The sequence below is a fragment of the Leptonychotes weddellii genome, chromosome 1, assembly GCF_054177405.1.
Source record: "Leptonychotes weddellii isolate Sample4059 chromosome 1, ASM5417740v2, whole genome shotgun sequence".
NCBI classification, from domain to species: domain Eukaryota; kingdom Metazoa; phylum Chordata; class Mammalia; order Carnivora; family Phocidae; genus Leptonychotes; species Leptonychotes weddellii.
The window spans coordinates 183,298,273-183,317,705 of NC_138369.1; the positions used below are offsets into that span (position 1 = coordinate 183,298,273).

At 55.3% G+C, this 19,433-nt stretch overlaps 1 protein-coding gene across 1 annotated transcript in view; it reads left to right on the plus strand.

Annotated features, from left to right (window-relative positions):
* ITSN1 (intersectin 1) overlaps nt 1-19,433 on the plus strand; it is a 203,945-nt gene that overhangs the window by 156,672 nt on the left and 27,840 nt on the right. The window contains exons 25-26 of the mRNA XM_081819518.1: nt 12,901-13,059; nt 14,819-14,925. Of these exons, the coding sequence (XP_081675644.1) occupies nt 12,901-13,059; nt 14,819-14,925 (266 nt within the window). The remainder of the gene's footprint in view (nt 1-12,900; nt 13,060-14,818; nt 14,926-19,433) is intronic.

Here is a 19,433-nt window from a genome sequence, read left to right on the forward strand (position 1 = left end):
GTGTGTGTGTAGAGATGCTCCCCACGGGTTGTTCCATGAAGTATGTATGTGTGTGTGTGTGTGTGTGCACAGAGCTGCTCCCCGTGGATTGTTCCATGAAGAGTGTGTGTGTGTGTGCAGCGATGCTCCCCGTGGATTGTTGCGTGAAGTGTGTGTGTATGTGCATATGTGTGTGTGTGTGCACAGAGATGCTCCCCGTGGATTGTTCCCTGAAGTGTGTGTGCACAGAGATGCTCCCCGTGGATTGTTCCATGAAGTGTGTGTGTGTAGAGATGCTCCCTGTGGATTGTTCCGTGAAGTGTGTGTGCGTGCAGGGGTGCTCCCTGTGGATTGCTGCATGAAGTGTGTGTGTGTGTGCGTGCGTGCATGCATGTGTGTGCAGCGATGCTCCCTGTGGATTGTTCCATGAAGAGTGTGTGTGCGTGCATGCGTGTGTGTGCAGTGATGCACCCCGTGGATTGTTCCATGAAGAGTGTGTGTGCGTGCGTGCATGCATGTGTGTGCAGTGATGCACCCCGTGGATTGTTGCGTGAAGTGTGTGTGTGTGTGCATGCAAGGTGCTCCCCACGGATGGTTCCATGAAGTCCGGATCTTGGAGAAGGGTGGGCACTCGCCGAGGCTCTGGGAGCTACAGTGACGTTCTCCAAGGCGGCTCCCAGACCCCCTGGCTTGTACCGCGTGAGGCCAGCAGCCCCTCCGAGCCAGGCGCCTCGCACAGTCACTGCTACCGCTGTGGCAAGACGGAGAGTGGCTTCCTCTTCCGCGTGTGGTTCGCTCCCAGCTGGGGGTGGGGGCCGCTGCCAGACTCCAGCACATTATGGCACCTGCTCGGTGCGCAGCCTCCTCCGCCTTTCTGGTCCTCTCAGCCCGACTGTGGGATTCGCTGAAGACACGGGCTTGCCGGAGACGCCCTTCGTGCCTCCCCAGGAACGATTGCCATCGTGTCTCCACCTCCATCCTGGCCTCTGCCAGAAAAACCTGGCGCCAGATTCACCGACAGCTTATCTACAAGTTCAGTGGGATATTTCTGTCCGTTTCTCTTAAGACTTTGGAATATTCTTCTGCGGGCAGATAGTGGGGGGCGGAGGGGTCGACATAACTGTATCCTGGGCTTTTAGAGACGCTGGGAAGGGATGCAGGGTGGTGATTCAGTGCGTGGGTTCAAATTCCTGCGCTGCTCCTTACTGGTTGTGTGATTGCGGGCAAGTTACTTAACCCCGTTGTGCTTCAGGCTCTTCATTTACGTCCGGAGGGACAATGATAGCTCCAAGCAGACAGTAAGTCCCCACCAGGTAATAGCCTTGGAGAGAAAGGGCATCTGCACCTGGTCCCCAAGCATGAAGGAATCTGCTTTACTGGCTTCCTGCTTATTTGCAATGAACCCAGACCGTGGAGGGTTGTGTGCATTTTTTAAGACTGAGGGGTGTGTGCATTTTAAGATGTTACAGAAAACGTGCTTTTGCAGATTAGGGATTTCAGAGAGAAAAGATTGGACGGCTTCCTTAAAACCATCAGACATCTCGTTCACTCGTGCACACGTCCAGGCCCCTTTCTTCCACCAGTGGGAGGCCCGCCTGGGTTGAAGCAAACAGCTTTCTACACACCTTCCTTCTGTTCCCTAAGTGCGCTGTGCACACGGCCTCATCAGCAAATGGGAAAAGCCGCCCCGTGTTTCACACGGCTGGTGGCAGGGAGGCCAGGGAGGCTGACAGAGCAAATGGAATGTGCAAGGCTTCTAAATGTCACGTCTGGGGACGGTGTTGGCAGGCCCATGCAGCGCCCCACAGTAAACCTGCCGCAGATGCCTCGGGCCACTGGGTCCTTTCTTTCTCGTCACTGCATTCCGGGGCCTTGTGTTCTCTCGCCAGCAAAGCCTGGAACGTTCAGCCCCGAAACATGCCAGGAGCGCGTTCTTTTGGTTTTGTTTTTTGTTTTGTTTTTAAGCAACCGTACAGCTTGGATAAGGGACATGTGTCACGAGGGGGTGCCACCCCAAAGCGCCGTCTCCAGAGTAGCCACCCCCAGCATGCTCGAAGACTGGGAGATTAGTTCTCTCCTGCCCCATCGCGGACGCCCTGAGGTGCCTCTCAGGATCCAGAGCTTTCTGTCTGGGAGACGCCTGCTCCGTATGCCAGGCCTCCAGCATGCCTCGAACCCTATAATCTGCCGCAGCAGAAAAGGTGAAGCCAGGATGCCCCTCTCCTCTGTGGGGCATGACCTTGTTCCCAGGCCGCTGTGGGGAGATCCCACACGTCCCGAGTCGTCAGCACGACCCTCCACTGTCACGGTCTCCCTTGTGGTGGGAACCCTCACCCCACCCCACCCTCAAGGGGCAGAAGTACCTCTGCCCATCCTCTCCCCCTCTCTCCCCTGCCCCTCCCACCACCCTGTGTGTCAAGGGCCAGAACAGCTCCTGGGAGACCAGGAGGGGCCCAGCCCACCTGCATCTCCTGGTGACTCCTTGATGAGGCCAAGGAACATGGAACCAGGTGACAGGGCTGTGCTCAGGGAAACACAAGCAGACGAGGTGCCTGCTCTCACGCAGCTCGTAGGAGCTAGAGGAAACCATCAGCAGACAAATAAGCAGTCATTTCAGCTAGTGCTGGATGACACTGGCCAGAGCGGGGCTGAGGGCCAGGGCTATCACAGATGGGAAGGCCTCTCTGGAGAGGTGACATGGGGGTGGAGGTCTGCCAAGGTCAGGGGAAGAAGTGTCCTAAGCCTGAGGAATAGCAAGTGCAAAGGCCCTGAGGTTGACCGAGTTTCTCCTGCCCTCCCGTTAGGACCACTAGCCTTCTAACCGGTCCCTGCTCCACGCTCCCTGTCTTCCAGCCTCTTCTCCACCCTGTGGGCAGAGAGCTATTTTAAAAATGGAACTGCTCTGCTCACCATCACCCCGGGGTTCCCGGTCCTCGGGTGCTAAGGCCCCACATCTTGTAGTTGGGCTCCGAGGCCCTGCCTGAGCTGCTCCCTTCTCCAGTGCTTGATTTTTAGCGTAGCTCGGTTGTCACTTGCTCAAGGAGGCCTTCCCTGGTCAGCGCCTTCCTCTCTGAGTTGCTGATGGAACACCCACAGATGGCTGCTCTCATCCGAGGGATTCTAGCACCTGAATGTGTGGCAGGTGCAGGGGACATGGGCCTCTAGCTTGCAGGAGGTGACACCGATGCTTGACGAGGTGAAGCCCCGGGCTGAGCCCCTTACAGAGCTGGTTGCTAGCATCCCGATCTATCATTCTTTTGGCCACCTTCAAGTAACCGTGATGGCCCCCAACAGAGGTCCAGTGGGGTTCCAAGCGGCCCTCTTGAAAACTCTCTGCTCTGACGGTGGAAATGCCCACTTTCGTCACTGGTCCCCACCTTAGAGATTGCAAGACTCAACCTCCCAGAGCTTTTTCTCCCCCCACCCCCCCACCCCCAGGGCTCGGGGGCATGTGGGCTTGGGGCTGTGGACCCCTCCATTGTCCGGCCCCACACCGCCTGTCTTGTCTTACCCGACCAACACCTCCCCTCCATCACTGCCATCCCCTCACCACCTTGCAGGGGCCTTGGTCACGGTGAAGCCATGGGGGGGGCCCCAGCCCGCCCCGTTTCCCCCACCTCCGTCCTCCCACCTCCACCCTCCTCCTTTCCCCACCGCCCAGCCTGGCACCACCGACTCGCCACGACTCAGCCCTTTGCTGAACCACTAGTTACTCAACCACACGCGAAGCAGAGTGGGTGGAGACCCGTGCCCAGACACACGGATACTCAGCCCCCGCACGAGACTGTGCGCCCCCGGGGGCCAGGCCGCGCCCCACGAAGATCTACACAGGAACAGCACTAATACGTAGCGATTTTAGCTCCCCTTCTACAGTTTATTTTGCGGGACGCCCCATCCCCTCTCCTCCCCCCACGGCTTCCAAGCCGGAAGGCAGTGTCTGCCATGAACACGTGCATGGCCCCCGGGGTGCCGAGCCCACGGGGGTCGCTCAGGAGCCGTGGCGGACAGGCCCCTCGTCCCGCGGACTCGCGCCTCCTCCCCAGCTAGGCCGCAAGGAGACGACCCCCCGGCCTTCAGTCCCCGGGCTGCGTGTGGCCTTGAACGCTGCCCTAAGCCGTGCCCGGGAAGGCACCATGGCTTACAAGATCAGTTCCCACGAGGAGACCCTAGGCCCGGCCGTGAGCTTATTAGGCGTAAGAATTGTCATTCATCGTTCTTGTAACCGCCCTAACTACGATGTATTTATGCGTGTATCTGGTTTTCTGTCTCCCCCACTAGAATGGAAGCTCCATGAAAGCAGGGACCCGCGCGCATCTATGCAGTTGCTGACAATGAGCAGGAAATGTCCCGGGCTCAGGTGGTCTCTTGTGTTCCACGGGGTCAGTTTGCCAAGTTAGGAGAGACTGCAGGGGACCAGGCTCTTCTTAGAGCCTCGAGAAGAAAGTTCCGTTGGGAGGAGGAGCACGCCTGCGCCTCCACACCGCCAGAGGTGGGTCCTGGGACTGGTCAGCCGAGGGTCCTCTTCAGACGACATGCAGCTGCCTGGACCCCAGCCTGGCCGCCGCCCACCCCTGCCAGCCCTGGGCGCCAAGGACAAGAGCGTCCTCGCAGCGGGGCGTGGGGATGGGCCACCCTGGGCCCACTCTTTGAGAAGCTGGTGGTTTCCTGGCGAGTCTCCGTCTCCCAAGGCAGCAAGAGCGCAGGCTGTATTCCTCCTAGCAGAAGTCGCCGTGCCCGTCTGGCCGCCGCTGTCCCGTCAACACGACGGGGGCACTGAGCAGAGTGACCTCCCGAGCTCTGGCCCGAGCGTGGGGGGTCCGGTGGGGGCAGCGTGGCCTCCGGGAACACGGCGTCGGAGGCCGTCCGGCCTCCGGGCCCTGGACGGAGGGACGGCATTCCGGGTCACAGCCTTCATTTCCCTTTGGATGGTGACCCGCCTCGGTCTGGAATCCGTTCAGCCGTTGTGACAACTCTCCTGCTACGGGAGCCTGGATGGATCTGGTTTCTGAGCCTCGCTCCCTTTCTTGCTTTCTGGGCAGGCTTCCCTCTGATGCAGCGGTCCTCACTCTTGGCTGCACGTCGGAGCTATTGGGAAGCTTCACGACTTAGGGATGCCCAGGCCGCGCCCCGGCCAGGTGGATTTGACTGGTCCGGGGGACCGCGGGGATGCAGGGCTTTATAAAAGCCCCTCAGGTGATTCCCACGTGCAGCCGCACTCCGGGGCCACAGCCTGCACCCCACCTCCATGCATCTGCCTCGGGACTCTTCTGCAACACAGCCCAAGCCTCTCCCGGCTCCACCACCAAAGACCATCTCGCCCTGCTGTTCAGACTCCTTGACTGTACTTCCCCACCTGGGCTGACCTGTGTCCCCCAGACTGTCCTCCCACCGTCCTCCAGACTGAAGAGTTGAAGCCCCTTACCCCCAGGCCCCCAGAATATGACTGTATGTGGAGATGGACCCTTTATGAGGTCATCAAGCTAAGATGAGGCTGTTTCGGGGGCCCCACGCCAATCCGACTGGTGTCCTTAACGAGAAGAGGAGATTTGGACACAGAGAGTCACCAGGGGGACGATTTTGTACTGAGGAAAGGCCGTGTGAGGAGAACATGGCCATCTGCCCGCGAAGGAGAGAGGCCTCAGAAGAAACCAGCCCTGCAGGCACCTCGACCTTGGACTTGCTGCCTCTGGAGCTGGGAGACTCCATTTCTCTCATCTGAGGCACCCCCCCCCCCTGCAGTCCCTGGAACTTTGTTACAGCAGCTCCAGCGGACGAATATGTCACCTTCCCAGCAAGGCGGGAGGCATGGTGGCCCAGAGTGGGAGCTCCTGGGTACGACTCCCTCTGCCGTTGATTAACCAAGGCTTTGGCAAGTTACTTAACTTCTCTGTGCCTCAGTCGCCCTGTCTGTTCAATGGGAAACTAACAGCAGTACCTACCACACGGGATGGTTGGTGAGGACTCAGTAAGGTCACGAACATAACGGTGCTTGGAAGCGTGTGGCCCGTGGGAGCATTCAGCGTGACTTTCCTTCCTCCCTGTTACCCCTGCATCTGCGTCCCCCCACTCCCTCCCCCGGGTCCGGGGCTCCAGGCATCCTACTCTTCCTCCCCTTTTCTCTGCCCACTTCCTCTGCTTGGCTCCCTCCCTCCTTCCCACCCTGACAGAGTCCAGCTCAAATTCCTGCTCCTCTGGAATGTATTCCCCGGTCCCTCTGATCCAAACTACTGCCTCACATTCCAATAAAAATGTGTCTGTCCTTCTAATGCCCCAGTTTGCCTTGTGTATCCAAGGGATTTGTTTATGGCCGCTGCTCAGGGCCCCTGGGATACTGTGGGGTAGCACACATCAAAAGCAGGAGCTCAGGGGGCGGGCGGCCGGCTCAGTGGAGCGTGCGACTCGATCCCGGGGTTGTGGGTTCGAGCCCCCCATGTGGGCATAGAGATTGCTTAAAAATAAAATCTTCTAAAAAACCAGAACAAAACAAACAAACAAAAAAGAAAGCAGGAGCTCAGGAAGGAGAGACAACAAAGGCTGGGGGTAACAGAACCGGGGCCAGGAATGAGCTGACAAGAGCATACCGTGGGCCACTTGACGCCACGCCAGGGATTCGGCATCGGCTCTAAAGCCACGAGTGTTCTGCCTTTCGTTACAAAGCTACCAATATTCTCCTTTATGGCAAATTAAGAGAGACCTGAACCCCAAGAGTAATTTGATTTTTGCAAATTCTCAGTCGTCACGAAACTGCCTGGCAGCCCACGTAGACCGGAGCCCCCTTCTTGGGAGAACGCTTTATCTGGAAGCCACGTTGGTACTTTTGAAGCTGCTGGGTTATACCGAGTGTGGCCGGGTGGAAACCCTCAGAGGGAGCTGGGGGGTCCCCAAGACAGGCTGGACAGGGCGGCCTGGGCTTTGGTGCCATCAGGGGGCACCCCCCCGACGTCCCCCCCACAGGTCCCCATGCCCCCCCAGCTTCTCTAGACCCCCATGGAAATCTAGTCTCAGGGACTTCAGCTCCGAGGTCTTGAGGGCCGGCAGCTTCCAGGGGCGCCTCTGCAAGGAAGCTGTCCTTCGGCAAGAACAGCGCCTGGATGGGCTGCCCGAGCCTCTAGTAGACCGAGGCTCCCCGAGGACAAGGACCCCGCTCGCCTCATTCATCCCCAAGCCCCAGCTCCAGGCACAGCACACAGCGGGGACGGACAAGTTCACAGCTGAGAGAATGGGGTGGGGGTGGCGGGGGGCGGTCAGCTGCAGGTGGAGGACGAAGTGCTCTGACCAGAGAGCCCTCCTCTATGGCACATCCGCTGTGGCCTTTCCTATGGGATGAGCCACCCATGTGTGCCATTCTGGCCAGGGGGTTGAAGGCAGCACAGGTAGATTCATTTTCCCAGAAAAAATCCAGTGTAGCCTTGGGGGGCGTGGGCTCACCTGGCAGGAGACACCAGGACCCATGAGGCTCCCGTGTCCTACATTCAGGCCAAGCCTGGAGAAGCCTTCAGGAGAGATGGGATCTCCAGCTCCAGTGTGTATCCTGGGGAGCGGGGCCATGTAGCCAGAGGATTTGGGCGGCCTGTCCCCAGAGACATTGGTATATAGCCTTTCCCTTGAAGATGAAAAACCATTGCCTGAGTTTCCATATGGCTGAGTGGTACCCAGATTTCTCACCTGGGCCCTCTGCCATCATGACCTCACCTCCCGCCTTATCCTCTTCCCACTTCCCACCTTGTCTCCCACAGTGTCTCTGCATTTACCTGGCATGCTGGCCTGACACCCCCAACATAATGGCCCCATCCTCCCTGATACGGGCCCCCCCCCACCCCCTCCTCGAGGAGCCTTCCTCCTTCGGGATGAGGAGCGAGGAGCGTCTACTTCTCTGAGTCCTACAGACTCCACCATCCCCGCGGCCTACAGGCCCGGTCTCTGTTGCCTGCTATTTTAAGTTTAGTTTTCATGTCGAGTCTCCCTCCGGGCTGTGAGTTTCCTTGAGGACAAGGACATTATCTTGCTCATTTCTGTGTCTCTTGGACTTCATAGGAACTTAATAAATATTTATTGACCATCTTATAGTATATCTTGGCCCGTTCATAACAGGAACAAAGCCTGTTTATTTGCTTTGCCCAGGGGCCAGCTTGCTGTGGGGCTGGTTTGGTTTTTTAAATTATGGGCCTTGTTGGGAAAGGAAGTAGAATGGTGGGGATGTGGAGAGGGGTGATTCTCAGGTTTTACTCTAAGTACTTCTGTATCCTTTGAACTGTTTACATTAAGCCTGTGTTTATGTATTACTTTGGTAATAAAGCAATTTATTTAGACAATGCTGTTCATAGGAACATTTTCCAATTGAGGGGACAAGATGACCTTTTTGGCTAAGATTTTCCCGTATTCGTTCCAGTACCCCAGACTCAAATCCTTCCAAAGGGGTATCATGGCTCTCTCCATTTTGTAAATGTGTCTCACTCCACAAGATTATAAGGGACAGCACATAGATTAGGAATTTTATGTGGGCTGTAATTGGGGATCATTTTTAACTGCCTGGAGTCACTTGCAGTATTATTTCAGCTGTGAGTGGATTATGGTTAGTTCTAAGAATCCCTTCATCATACCGAGATGTCCGTGAAAAGTTATTTGCTGTACTTTATCCTTTCATTTTTCACCGGGAAAGGGAGCCAGCAAACCATGTTTATCCTGGTTCCCAAAGGAGAGAAGGACCATGTCCCTCCACCCTTAAAGAAAACTCTTTTATTTGAAATGTCTTTTCCATTTACCCGGCTCTGAATAATGGAGTTTTTAAACTCGTTTGTTTTTCTAAATATTACATTTTCAAAGAAAGGATGTTTTTTAGTTCAAAGTGCCTATTTTAAGTCTGTAATGGTTCTCTTGGTCTGGCACCCACCAGTAAGAATTTTCAAAACAGCATCCTACGGGTCAGTTCAGTAGCTAAAAAGACGATTCAAAGCCAACAGTGTTGGCTTATAATGCTGAGACAAATCTCCCCGAAATATCTTTGCTTTTCTTTGCATGCTGGGGCCTGGAGAGGCCACCTGAGCCCTCCTCTTGTCTCCAGGCACGCTGATAGGTGGGCAGCGTGGGGTGGAACTTGTTGGGACAAGCAGCGCAGAGTCACACAGCATCTCTCAGCTCCATCAGCTCTGACGTGGGTCTGCTGGGTGGATGACCAGAAGGCCGGAGCTGCCCGGAGTAGGACGCCATGCGGCCTCCTCATGCCCACCACCCTCCCATGTGTAATAGACCTCCAGTGCACCCCAACTGGCCCCAGCACCTGGGATTCTTGGACTGATGGCCTCATTCCCCCACTAGACCTTTTGCTGTTGCTTTGGCTCTGAGCTTCTTCAAAACCATGTAAAACTTGAAGACTCTGAAGAACTTCTGAAATCCAGAGCAAGCCATTTCCTGTTAGGTGTCTTCCTGGATCCTCGTTTCTGATTCCTGCTGGTCGCTTGCACCATCCTTGCTGCAGAGGGTAGTCCTGGTCCCATTGTCAGTTTCCAGTAATGTCAGCGTTTCTCAGTGGGGGGCTGTTGACATCGGGGCAGGCAATTCTCTGTCCTGTATATTGCAGGACATCTAGCAGCTCTGGTCCAGCCCACCCAATCCCAGCCATCACCTCCGGTCATTACGACAACCAAGAATGCATTCTCAGCCTGGGGGTGTGGGTGAATGCAGTAGGAGCCTCAATTTGGTGGGGGGGGTGTCAGTACCACCTTCAGCCTATGGGGAGTAGTACCACCCCCAGCTGAGGACCCCAAGGTTCTTAGCCATGTGCTCTGGAGGGCAGGCATTTCTCCTCTTTCATGGCGAATCCTCAGCACCCATCAGCTAGTGCCAGACTCATGATGGAACCTCAGTAAATACTTGTGAAATGAATGAATGAATGAGATACCCGAACAAGCTTCAAGAGGGCCTGTGAACCTTGTAAAATTGTGTGCAAAATGTGTGTGTATGTTGTGTGTGTCATACACATGGGTTTTCAGAGGTCAGAGTTTATAGCATCCGTGATAGCTTCCAAGGGAAATTGTGACCTAAGGGGACGTTCGGCAGACTGTCCAACCGGGGTCCACCATGAGCCCGATGTTTGTATCCCTGCATACCTCATTGCACAGTGTTTGTGGGATGAGTCTTAGAACCCCAGCTCTAAACAATATTCTAATATTCCCGCAGAAAGCAATGTCCTGCACATTCTAGGGGAGACTCTGCTCCGTGAGCAGCTCATCACCCAAGTCCCTGCCATGCAAGGACAGTATTCTGTCCTGTAACAAGAAATGGCCTTGCCCCTGGGCTCCTTGACTCACTAATAGGAAGGTCTGGTGAGAACAGGGCAGGCATGAGATGTTTCCTCCCGAGCTGAAGGGTGTTTCCCGGGGGGCTTTCCTCACGAAAGCCAAAGAAATTGGGGGCATCACTCTACTTCCCAGAAGCCGAAGCTCACACAGCTGGGCAGAGGGTGGCTGAAGGGACAAGAGTGAGCGATCAGGACTTGCTTCCCTCCCGAGAGTTCGCTGTGGAAGCAGTTGTTCTAATAAAGCACGGCCTATGTCCCAAGAACAGCTGGGCCAGGCTGGGGGCTGAGCAGAGGGTCCAGGTTCCAGATTCATTTGCAGACCCGCCCCGTGGTTTATGCTCCGCTCGTGGCCCCCGTGGAATGACAGCTTGGCCTGGCTGCCGTGGCTTTCAGTGAGGTCTTAGATGGATGGGCATGGAGAGTATTAATGTAAGGATGGCTCATCCCTGCTGCTTTCCCAGCATCCATCTGCCTGCTCATCCCAGAACTGTCCTGTTCCAGGAAGAGAAGCAACGGCATTCTAGAAAGGGCCTTTGGCCAGGGTAGGGGACAAGACTGAGCACTGGAAGCACCCAGACTTGGAGTTAATCTCTGGCGCAAACATTCGGTGAGAAGTCAGTGATGTCATTCGCCCCCAGAGGGGTCATTCTATTTGCAGAAGCTTCCAGCATATTGACTACAGAGGGGGAAGATGGAAACTCGGAGAAACCCCTGACAGCCCAGAGCAAGCTTCCCAAGTTTTAGTTTGCCTAAAACAACAAAAAAAATCACCTGGAGAACTTGTTACGTTAGATTCCTGGGCCCCAACTCCAGGTCGTCTGTTCCGCAGGGGCCTGATAATTTGATTTCTGACAAGTTCCCTGGTGCTGCTACCACGGGTCTGGGGACTCTGAGAACCCCTGGTGGCCGCCGGGTTTTCACATCGTGCTCCGTCACGCCCCCTTGTGGGCCGATGGTATGCAAACAGCAAGTGGCTGGCACTCTGTGCTCCCACTCCCACCCACATCCAGGACACCTCTCAGTCTGTTTGACAAATCTGGGCTTTTTGTGATTAAACGAAGAACCCCCTCATAAAAAGGAGAGGAGAACCCACTGGCCTGGAACAGGGGGGTCCAGGCCTGTATGAGGGGCGCCCCCCGGGAACGGAGCTTCCCGCGCTTCATCCCGGTGTATCTGTGTCACCAGGCAGCTTCTGCTGATAACCTGAGAACATTCGATGCAAACAAAACCCGAAATGACCAGCCAGGTGAGCAGAGGCGAGGGCGGGCACCGTCTCCTGTGTGTGCCCCCTGCAAGGTCAACAGAGCCCCTTCCCTTGGGCACCTGGGGCCACAGATGGCCCAGCTGCCTGCCGCTGGAGGGGTTTCCCCGTCCACCTGCAGCCCTGCTGCTCGGCTCCTAGGGGCGCAGGGCAGCAGCCTGGCTCCAAGTTTACGCGGCGCTGTCTGAATGCGCTCCACACCGATCTGCCCTGTCCCCACGCCCATCAGGAGCCTCAGCACAGCCCCTTCATCCTCCAAAATCCAACCTCAGGATAACCTGATGCCCTCCTGTAGCTTGGACCCAACAGCAGTGGTCTGGGGTCAAGCCCAGTTTCTGGTCTCAAAGTGTCAGGTTCGGCTCTCGGCCACCACCCCCCTGAGACATCTTGAGCGGGTCAACCTGTCTAAACCTCCGTGTCCCTGTGTGTAAAATGGCGATGATTACAGTATCTGTGCGAGCCTTAAGCACAGCTGTCCACGTACTTGGACAGCGCCTGGCATGGTGAGAGTCCTCAGGACATACCGGCCCGCTGCTACTTAGTCTCCTCTCGACGTTATTTTACCGGCCTGGAGGAAGCAGGAACGTGCCACCCATATGAGTCTGCTGGGGTTACTGCAACAAACGGCCACAAGCGGGGTGGCTTACAACAACGGAGATTTATTTTCTCACAGTTTTGGAGATGAGCGCAAAATCAAGGTGTTGGGTAGAGCCACGTTCCTCTGGAGGATTTTAGGGGCGATTTTTTTTCCATGCGTTTCTCGTAGCTTCTGATGGCTGCTAGCAACCTTGGAGTTCCTTGGCTTGTAGCTGCTTCACCCCAGTCCTTGCCTGTGTTGCCACATGGCCTTCCTTCTGTCTGTCTCTGTATGTCTTCTTCTTCCTCTTTTTTAAAAAGATTTTATTTATTTATTTATTTATTTTATTTGAGAGAGAAAGAGAGCAAGCAGGGGGAGGGCCAGAGGGAGAGAGAATCTTAAGCAGATTCTGCGCTGAGCGCGGAGCCTGACGTGGGACTTGATCTCACCACCCTGAGATCATGACCTGAGCCGAAAACCAACAGTTGGACGCTTAACCGACTGAGCCACCCAGGCGCCCCTGGATATCTCCTGCTAAGGACACCAGTCATATTGGATTAGGGCCCACCCTAATTGAGTGTGACTTCATCTTAATTTGATTATGTCTGCAGAAACCCTATTTCCAAATAAGGTCACATTCACAGGTACCGAGGGTTAGAACTTTCCTGTGTATTTTTAGGGGACACACTCCAACCCCTAACAGTGCCCAGCTAGAGTGAGACCACAGGGGCCGGCAGGCATGGGGCCCTGGGGCTCTCCACTGAGAAGCTGTATGGGCTTCCCCAGACTTGGACTGAAATGCCCCGACGGTTGTGTTTTCCAGGGTGTTCAGACTTACACCTCTTGGATATGTTGACCCCAACCGAGAGAAAGCGACAAGGATACATCCACGAACTCATTGTCACAGAGGAGAACTATGTCAATGACCTGCAGTTGGTCACAGAGGTAATGGCAGTGGTGGGTGCCGGGAGTGCTGGGGGGCGCTGGCAGAGGGTAGGGGGTGCTGCTCAGTGAAGGAGGACGGCCTCCTGATTCTCAGCCTGAGAAATTTTCTGATGCGTGGGGAGCATCTGGATGGTAAACCACATAGGAGATTCGTACCCGAGAGAAGACGGTTGGACTGTCATCCGTGGCCCTCTGAGTCATCCCTATATGTGGGCAGAGATGGCTCGTGCCAAGGGATGAATGAGTCCGTGAGGAGGTGTATGGAAGGAGACACATGGGCAGGCATTGAGAGTCTAGAGAAGCAATGGCTCAGCTGCCAGCTAGTTGATGCCGTTGAGCAGGTCCCGTGGTCTCCCGGCCCTCAGGGTTGGCATCTGAAAATCACTGCCAATCCGGCCGATATCCCAAGTTATTCCTAGCGGTACATATTACCCCTGAGGAAAATCCGTTGCTGAGGACGAAGATGTTTCCTTGCAGGTCCCCATGCCCCACCCCCCATGTCCTGGATGACTCCTCGTTTTGTCTCTCCTCCCAGGTAGCTGTCGAAAGGCCTGGGCCACTTGGTCTAGAAGGCTGGGGAGATGCAGAGTTGGGGACCCCTGCTTTTCAAGAAGCCTTTGGTCCATACTCATGGGAGGCGGCCATATTGGCAAACAGGGGTTTGCAGAGCTGGATGTCAGGGTCACTGTACAGTTTGAAAAGTACTGTAATAGTTTTGAAACTCCTGCCCCCTCCCCACCTCCCACCACCTAACAGTTGCGCAACCATCTCCTTGGACAGTCTTACACCCAGGAAGTCACCGCTCAGCTGCCCCGTGTTCAATGAGTACAGAAGGCAGGATAGATTTCGGCTCCAGGAGGCCACCATTCATGCCTAGGAAGTGTTGATGCACACTCAAAAAAGGTGCCCGCTCCTCAAGACACATGAGCGTCCCTAAATATACAATCTCGGATGTCTAGGATGTGAGTGTCGTCCCCTTAGACGTGGCACTTCTGTGCAGTGTCTGGTATATGCCGGGTTCCATGTCGGCTTAAGAACTCACGAAGAGTAGGGCTCCCAGCGATCAGCCTGAGCCCGGCCACGTTTACGTCAACAATAGGCTGTCCCATCTCTAAAGAATCTTCCGAAGCGCCCCGTGCCTCCGGTGCTAGATAATGACCTCTTTGGAGGCCCGGGCTCCCCACGTGGGGCTGGGCAGAGAGCTGTGATTTACCCTGAGTCACCCAACCACACGGAGCTTGGAGCCTGGGCAGGCTCCTTTCTTTCCCGCAGCCAGTCCCTACACCGGCCCAGCCGGGGCCAGAAGCCCCCACCCAGGCTCCCTGTTGGAGGCCCCGCTGCTTACGGCTGCTCCCCTCGGGATGCCCAAGGCTTGTCTGGGGAGCAGATGCTGCAGGCGAGCATGAAGCGAGCATGCACACCCACGTGCATCTTGAAGCCCCGACTTTTCCCGGCCATGCCCATCCCCCACCGTGGGCAGGGAAGAGTGTTCGGGACCTTGCACAGGCCTCTCGGCTTTGTCCTGGGGGAGGGAAGGCCCAGCCTCGAGAGTTCAGCTGGCCTCCCCCCTCAAACAGGGCAGACCTGATGGGGGCTCCCCCAGCGGCTCAGGCAGAGGAGGGGCCATCTGCTGCAGATGCTGCTGGAAGGCGCAGCTGCCTGTGGGCCCTTCCATGCGTGGAACAGAGCTGCGTGCGTTGTGCTCGAGTTGTGAGCTAACTGTTTGCTTTCTGAACCACTTCATTTTCTGCACCTGTAGATCTTTCAGAAACCCCTGATGGAGTGTGAGCTGCTGACGGAGAAAGAGGGTGCTATGATTTTTGTTAACTGGAAGGAGCTGATTATGTGTAATATCAAACTACTGAAGTAAGCCTCTCTCCCCTAACCCCGGCCTTGCTTCGCGCCCCCTGCCCCCTGGCTCTCACACACTAGCACCTCTGTGTGGCTTCGTCCGCGTGTCCCCTGTGCATGCCACCCCATGTTTCTTTCCGCCTCTTCCGCTCCTTTCCACTCACAAGCACCGTGGCTCCTTGTCGCCCCGATGCTTTCCGGAAACACCCCCAGTCTGGCATTGCAGAGTCAATCACCAAGTTCCTGCTTTCACGGCACGTCTAGAGTCTGCAGAGCGGGGGACCCCCGCCGGCCCTGGCTCCCTCCTGGGGGGCCTGGGCCAGCTCTGCACTTGCCCGCCTGCAGACCCGGGGTCCCCAGGGCGCATGTTGTTCTCTTGGGACATTCTTGGCTCCTGTGGTTGGAAAAGGGTTGGAGCATTTGCTGCCCACGGTCAGCGTTTCCTCAGGCTCAAGCTCCGAGAAGCCTGCCTGGAGCTGTTGGTATTTTATTCCCATTGCAGTTTCCAGAGGCGGCTGCAGGGAGGAGGCCCTGGGCTGGGAGTCAGGAGCCCTGGGTTTGGAGCCCAGCTCCCTGCCCTGCCTCTTCGAGCCTCCGTGTCCCCTGCTGTCCAGTGAGGGGCCTGGATTATGTCATCACAAAGGCCCCTTCCAGTTCTAAAATGAAGCTCCCAGATCTGGGCCCAGCAGGCCATACTTTGGAACATGACTTGCTAAGAACGCAGAGTAGGTCCATGGTGGTCCAGCCGGTGGGGAGGATGGGCCACCCTCTGCCGGGCCCAAGAGTGCAGCGCAGCCCCGGGTAGCTGGCGCCCCTTCCTGAGCTCTACCTTCATGTGATTAGGAAGGGGCGATTTCCTAAGTGTGAGCCCTTGTTTTTATAGAGTAATTTCAGGTCTCCACTTCTCCTGAGTGTGTGTTCGGGAGCGGCTGGGGGATGGAGAGAGCAGTGGAGGTAAAGTAAAAATACGACATCTGCTTTCTCTATGTTCTGGAAAGCAAATACTCAGAGATGACCCCCAGGAGTGCTTTGAGAAAGCATTTCCATCCTCCTCCTCGAGCACGGTGCTGTGGAAGCTTCTGAGCGTGGCTATGGGTCAGACGCTTGGGCTCACACCTTGCTCTTTGCCCTGCTGGCTGTGTCTTTGGGCGAGTCACTTACGTTCTCCGGGCCTCGGTGTCCTCATCTGTAAAATGGGGATGATAAGCGTACCTCCTGTGTAGGGTGATTATTGCGGGGTCTTTAGATGACACACACCTGGCCATCGTAAGTGCTGGGCTCAGCCCGCTGGCCTTGGAGAGGGGCTGTTCTATCACCTGGGGCAAGCGGGCTGGTTAAGGCCGGAACCGACATGTGCTGAACCTAAAGGGCTGGAGACAAGTTGTTTCAAAATAGACACAAGAGTTTTCTGTTGGAAATATACCTACAGGTGAACCCCCTCTCCTTGGGCGGCCATCAGTGGGGGGCGGGGCGGTGGCAGGTGTGTCTGATGTTCCCAAGTGGCCCCTGCCGCCCGTCGGGAATGTGCTGCTGCACTGCTCCCCATACCTTCCTGCTGTCCCCCCATCTCACCCTCCCCCCTGTCCTGGCAAGGAAGCAGAAGCCCCTTCCTCGAGCTCTGTCACGGCCAGGCTCGCGCGCCCCTTCCTCCTGTTAGCGCGGATGTGCTCCCCAGCCCCGGAAGTGGAGCCTGGAGTGCTGTTTCAGCTGGGGAAGCCAGGCTCAGAGAGGGCAAGTGACTTGTTGAAGTCACACAGCAGGCAGGCTTGTGCCCCGGGCTGCTCTGTGGATCACCCACTGGGGGTTCCCACCAGTCCTGCCCCCGATGGAAAGAACGTGGAACCAGGAGGCAAATGTCCTAAGTTTTTGTCCGGGGTTCCAGCACCTTCTAACTTGTTCTGGGCAGTTTCCTTGGGCAGATGAACTCTTGGACCCCTTGTTTCGGGGCCTGTAAAACTGCAGTCATGGTGCCTGCCTTGTCGAGCATGCGGGGCTCTGAGGAGCGAGGAGGCCAGCCGTGGTCCGGGCACACAGGCAGTCCCGTCAAACCTAGCGGCGGGGACAGCCCCACCTTCCAGCTGCGCTCCGGCCCCTTCCTCTGATGACCTGAGAGTTCGTCTGGGTGAACCAGTGTCTTCCTATTCTAGATGAAATATTTAATAGGAGCTACCTGGGGACCTGATTTCTTTTTTTTTTTCTTGTCAATATGCTATTACGAAAATTTTTAAACATACAGAAAAAGGAGAAGGATTATAGGGTGAGCACCCATCTTGTAGACTGTATAGGGAACGTTTTGCTACATCCCTTCGTTACATAGACTTAACTTCCTCGTGCAAAGGAATCACCCCAGTGATAGGGAGATTTTAGGGATCCTTGCAGGCTGGAAGAGGAAGGCATTTTCGGATAAAGAGGATTGAAGGCAGCACTCCCTGGAAGGTCACTAGTGAGCCGACGCCTGTCTGTCACTCCTGATCCAAGGGCCAGTGACTTGTACTTGGGGTGGGAATGGGGAGGACCTGGGATTTAGGAAACAGATAAAGAAGAAATAAAATAAATGAAAATAAAGGGGTGCTAACTGGGCATAGGGACTTCCTACTACGGTTGGGGGTTAGAATGGATGATTCGCTCTTCCTGGTGAGTGGAGAGCTGTGAAATTTGCTTTTAAGAAGAAGAGTAGGGCAGAAAGATCTAGAACCTTTTCACATTAAGAGCGGGCACAGGCCCCTCATACACAGCCATCAGGAGTGACAGCAGAAGGGACGCAGATGAGACATAGGGCCGCGCAAACCCAGGTGCTGGGAACTGTTTGTGTTTAGTCAACATCCTCTCCTGCCTCCTTGCTTGGAGGAAAATGAAGGAGCTTCTCAAAAAAAAAAAAAAAAAGAAAAGTTTTTCCTTAAACATAAAGTATTTGACCTTCTTTTTAACTGAAGATAGATATACTTTTATTTTGAGCAGAAAACAAAAATAAAGAGTAACAAACCCATCTCGGGGGTGGAGACAGGGTGGGGAGACAGGAGGGAACTTTGCCGGGGGGGGGCGGGAGGGAAAGGCTGGGCCTGGAGGGGACGCCAGGAGTGGTGGCAGGGAGAGGAGAAGAGGGCCGTGGGAAGCACAGAGAGAAGTCAAGATGGCCTCCTTCTGGGGGAAGGACAGGGCCCACGTGGAGCGGCTCAGGCATGGAGGCAGGTCTGGGTGCTGGGCCTGTTGTCCCAGGCTCAGTGCTTACAGACCCCAAGCTCCCGGGTCACACCGCCTGGGGTCGAGAACCCCCTCTGTCAGTATCAGCTGTGTGAGTTCGGTCGGGTGACTCAGTTTCCACGTGCCTCAGGTGTGCCAACAGCCAGGAGGGAGAATAAGCAATGTATGCAGAAAAGGGTTTGACACCTGGGACGTATGAATACATGCTAGCTCTTGGACTCCAGAGGGTCAGGAGCGCTCATTCATCCAGCAAACAGCTGAGGACTCTTAGAAATGTTCATTAGCTGATCGATTACCATGGCAGTTCAAGGCCTTGACCCAGTAAACCTTTATTTTTTTCAAAGATATTATTTTTTATTTATTTGAGAGAGAAAGAGAGAGAGAGAGCACCAGCAGGAGGAGGGGCAGAGGGAAAGGGAGAGGCAGGCTCCCTACTGAGTGGAGAGCCTGACATGGGGCTCAATCCCAGGACCCCAGGATCATGACCTGAGCCTAAGGCAGCCGCTTAACCGACAGAGCCACCCAGGCGCCCAAGCCAGTAAACCTTTAGATGAGATTATGAACCAGCTCACCAAAGGGCAGAGCTGTGGCGACTGAGTCACATGACCCCCGAGCCCGGTGACACCCTCCTTTCAAACCCATTTGGGCCCAGTCATCGTAAGTCCTGCCTATGCAGAACATCCCAGGAGGAGACCCACCCCGGAACCTGACAGGTGCCTGGTCCATAGTCGGGGCCTGACTGTAAGCCTGTTCCCTGGTTGGATAAGTTGAGTGTGTTCTGGATGAGTTCTTCCAGAACCCAGGCACTGGTTTAACCTCTTCAAGACAATGGCCATCTGTGTGTGCTCTTTCTTCTTTTCCTTGTCTCCTCCATGATTTTTTTAAAAGTGGGGCAGCAGGGTGAGGTACTTTTATTCTCTTAGAGAAAGATTGTTTTGCTGCTCCTAATAAGAAAATGATGGAATGATGGAATTTCTTCCTGTTTCCATCCATAGCAAGTTTATAACATGGTTATGCAGGGCTCTGGTCCCCCATAATTGGGTAATTGGGGGTGACATCACCCTTGAGCAAATTTCTACATGTTGGGAGACATTCCATACCAACCCCCTCAATGAGCGATGGCCATTTGGCCATCCTGAGGGTATCAGTGGCCCCCCCTCACACACCAAGCAGCCAGTGCTGACCAATGCCTCTCCATATGAGGGCATCTGCTTGAGGTGGAATTACTAATTATTCAGACCACCTAACTTACTGCCCTTCAGATTTCTCTCCTGGACTTGTTTGCCCAGCCCAAAGATTTTTCTTTAGCCAAAATTGTAGGA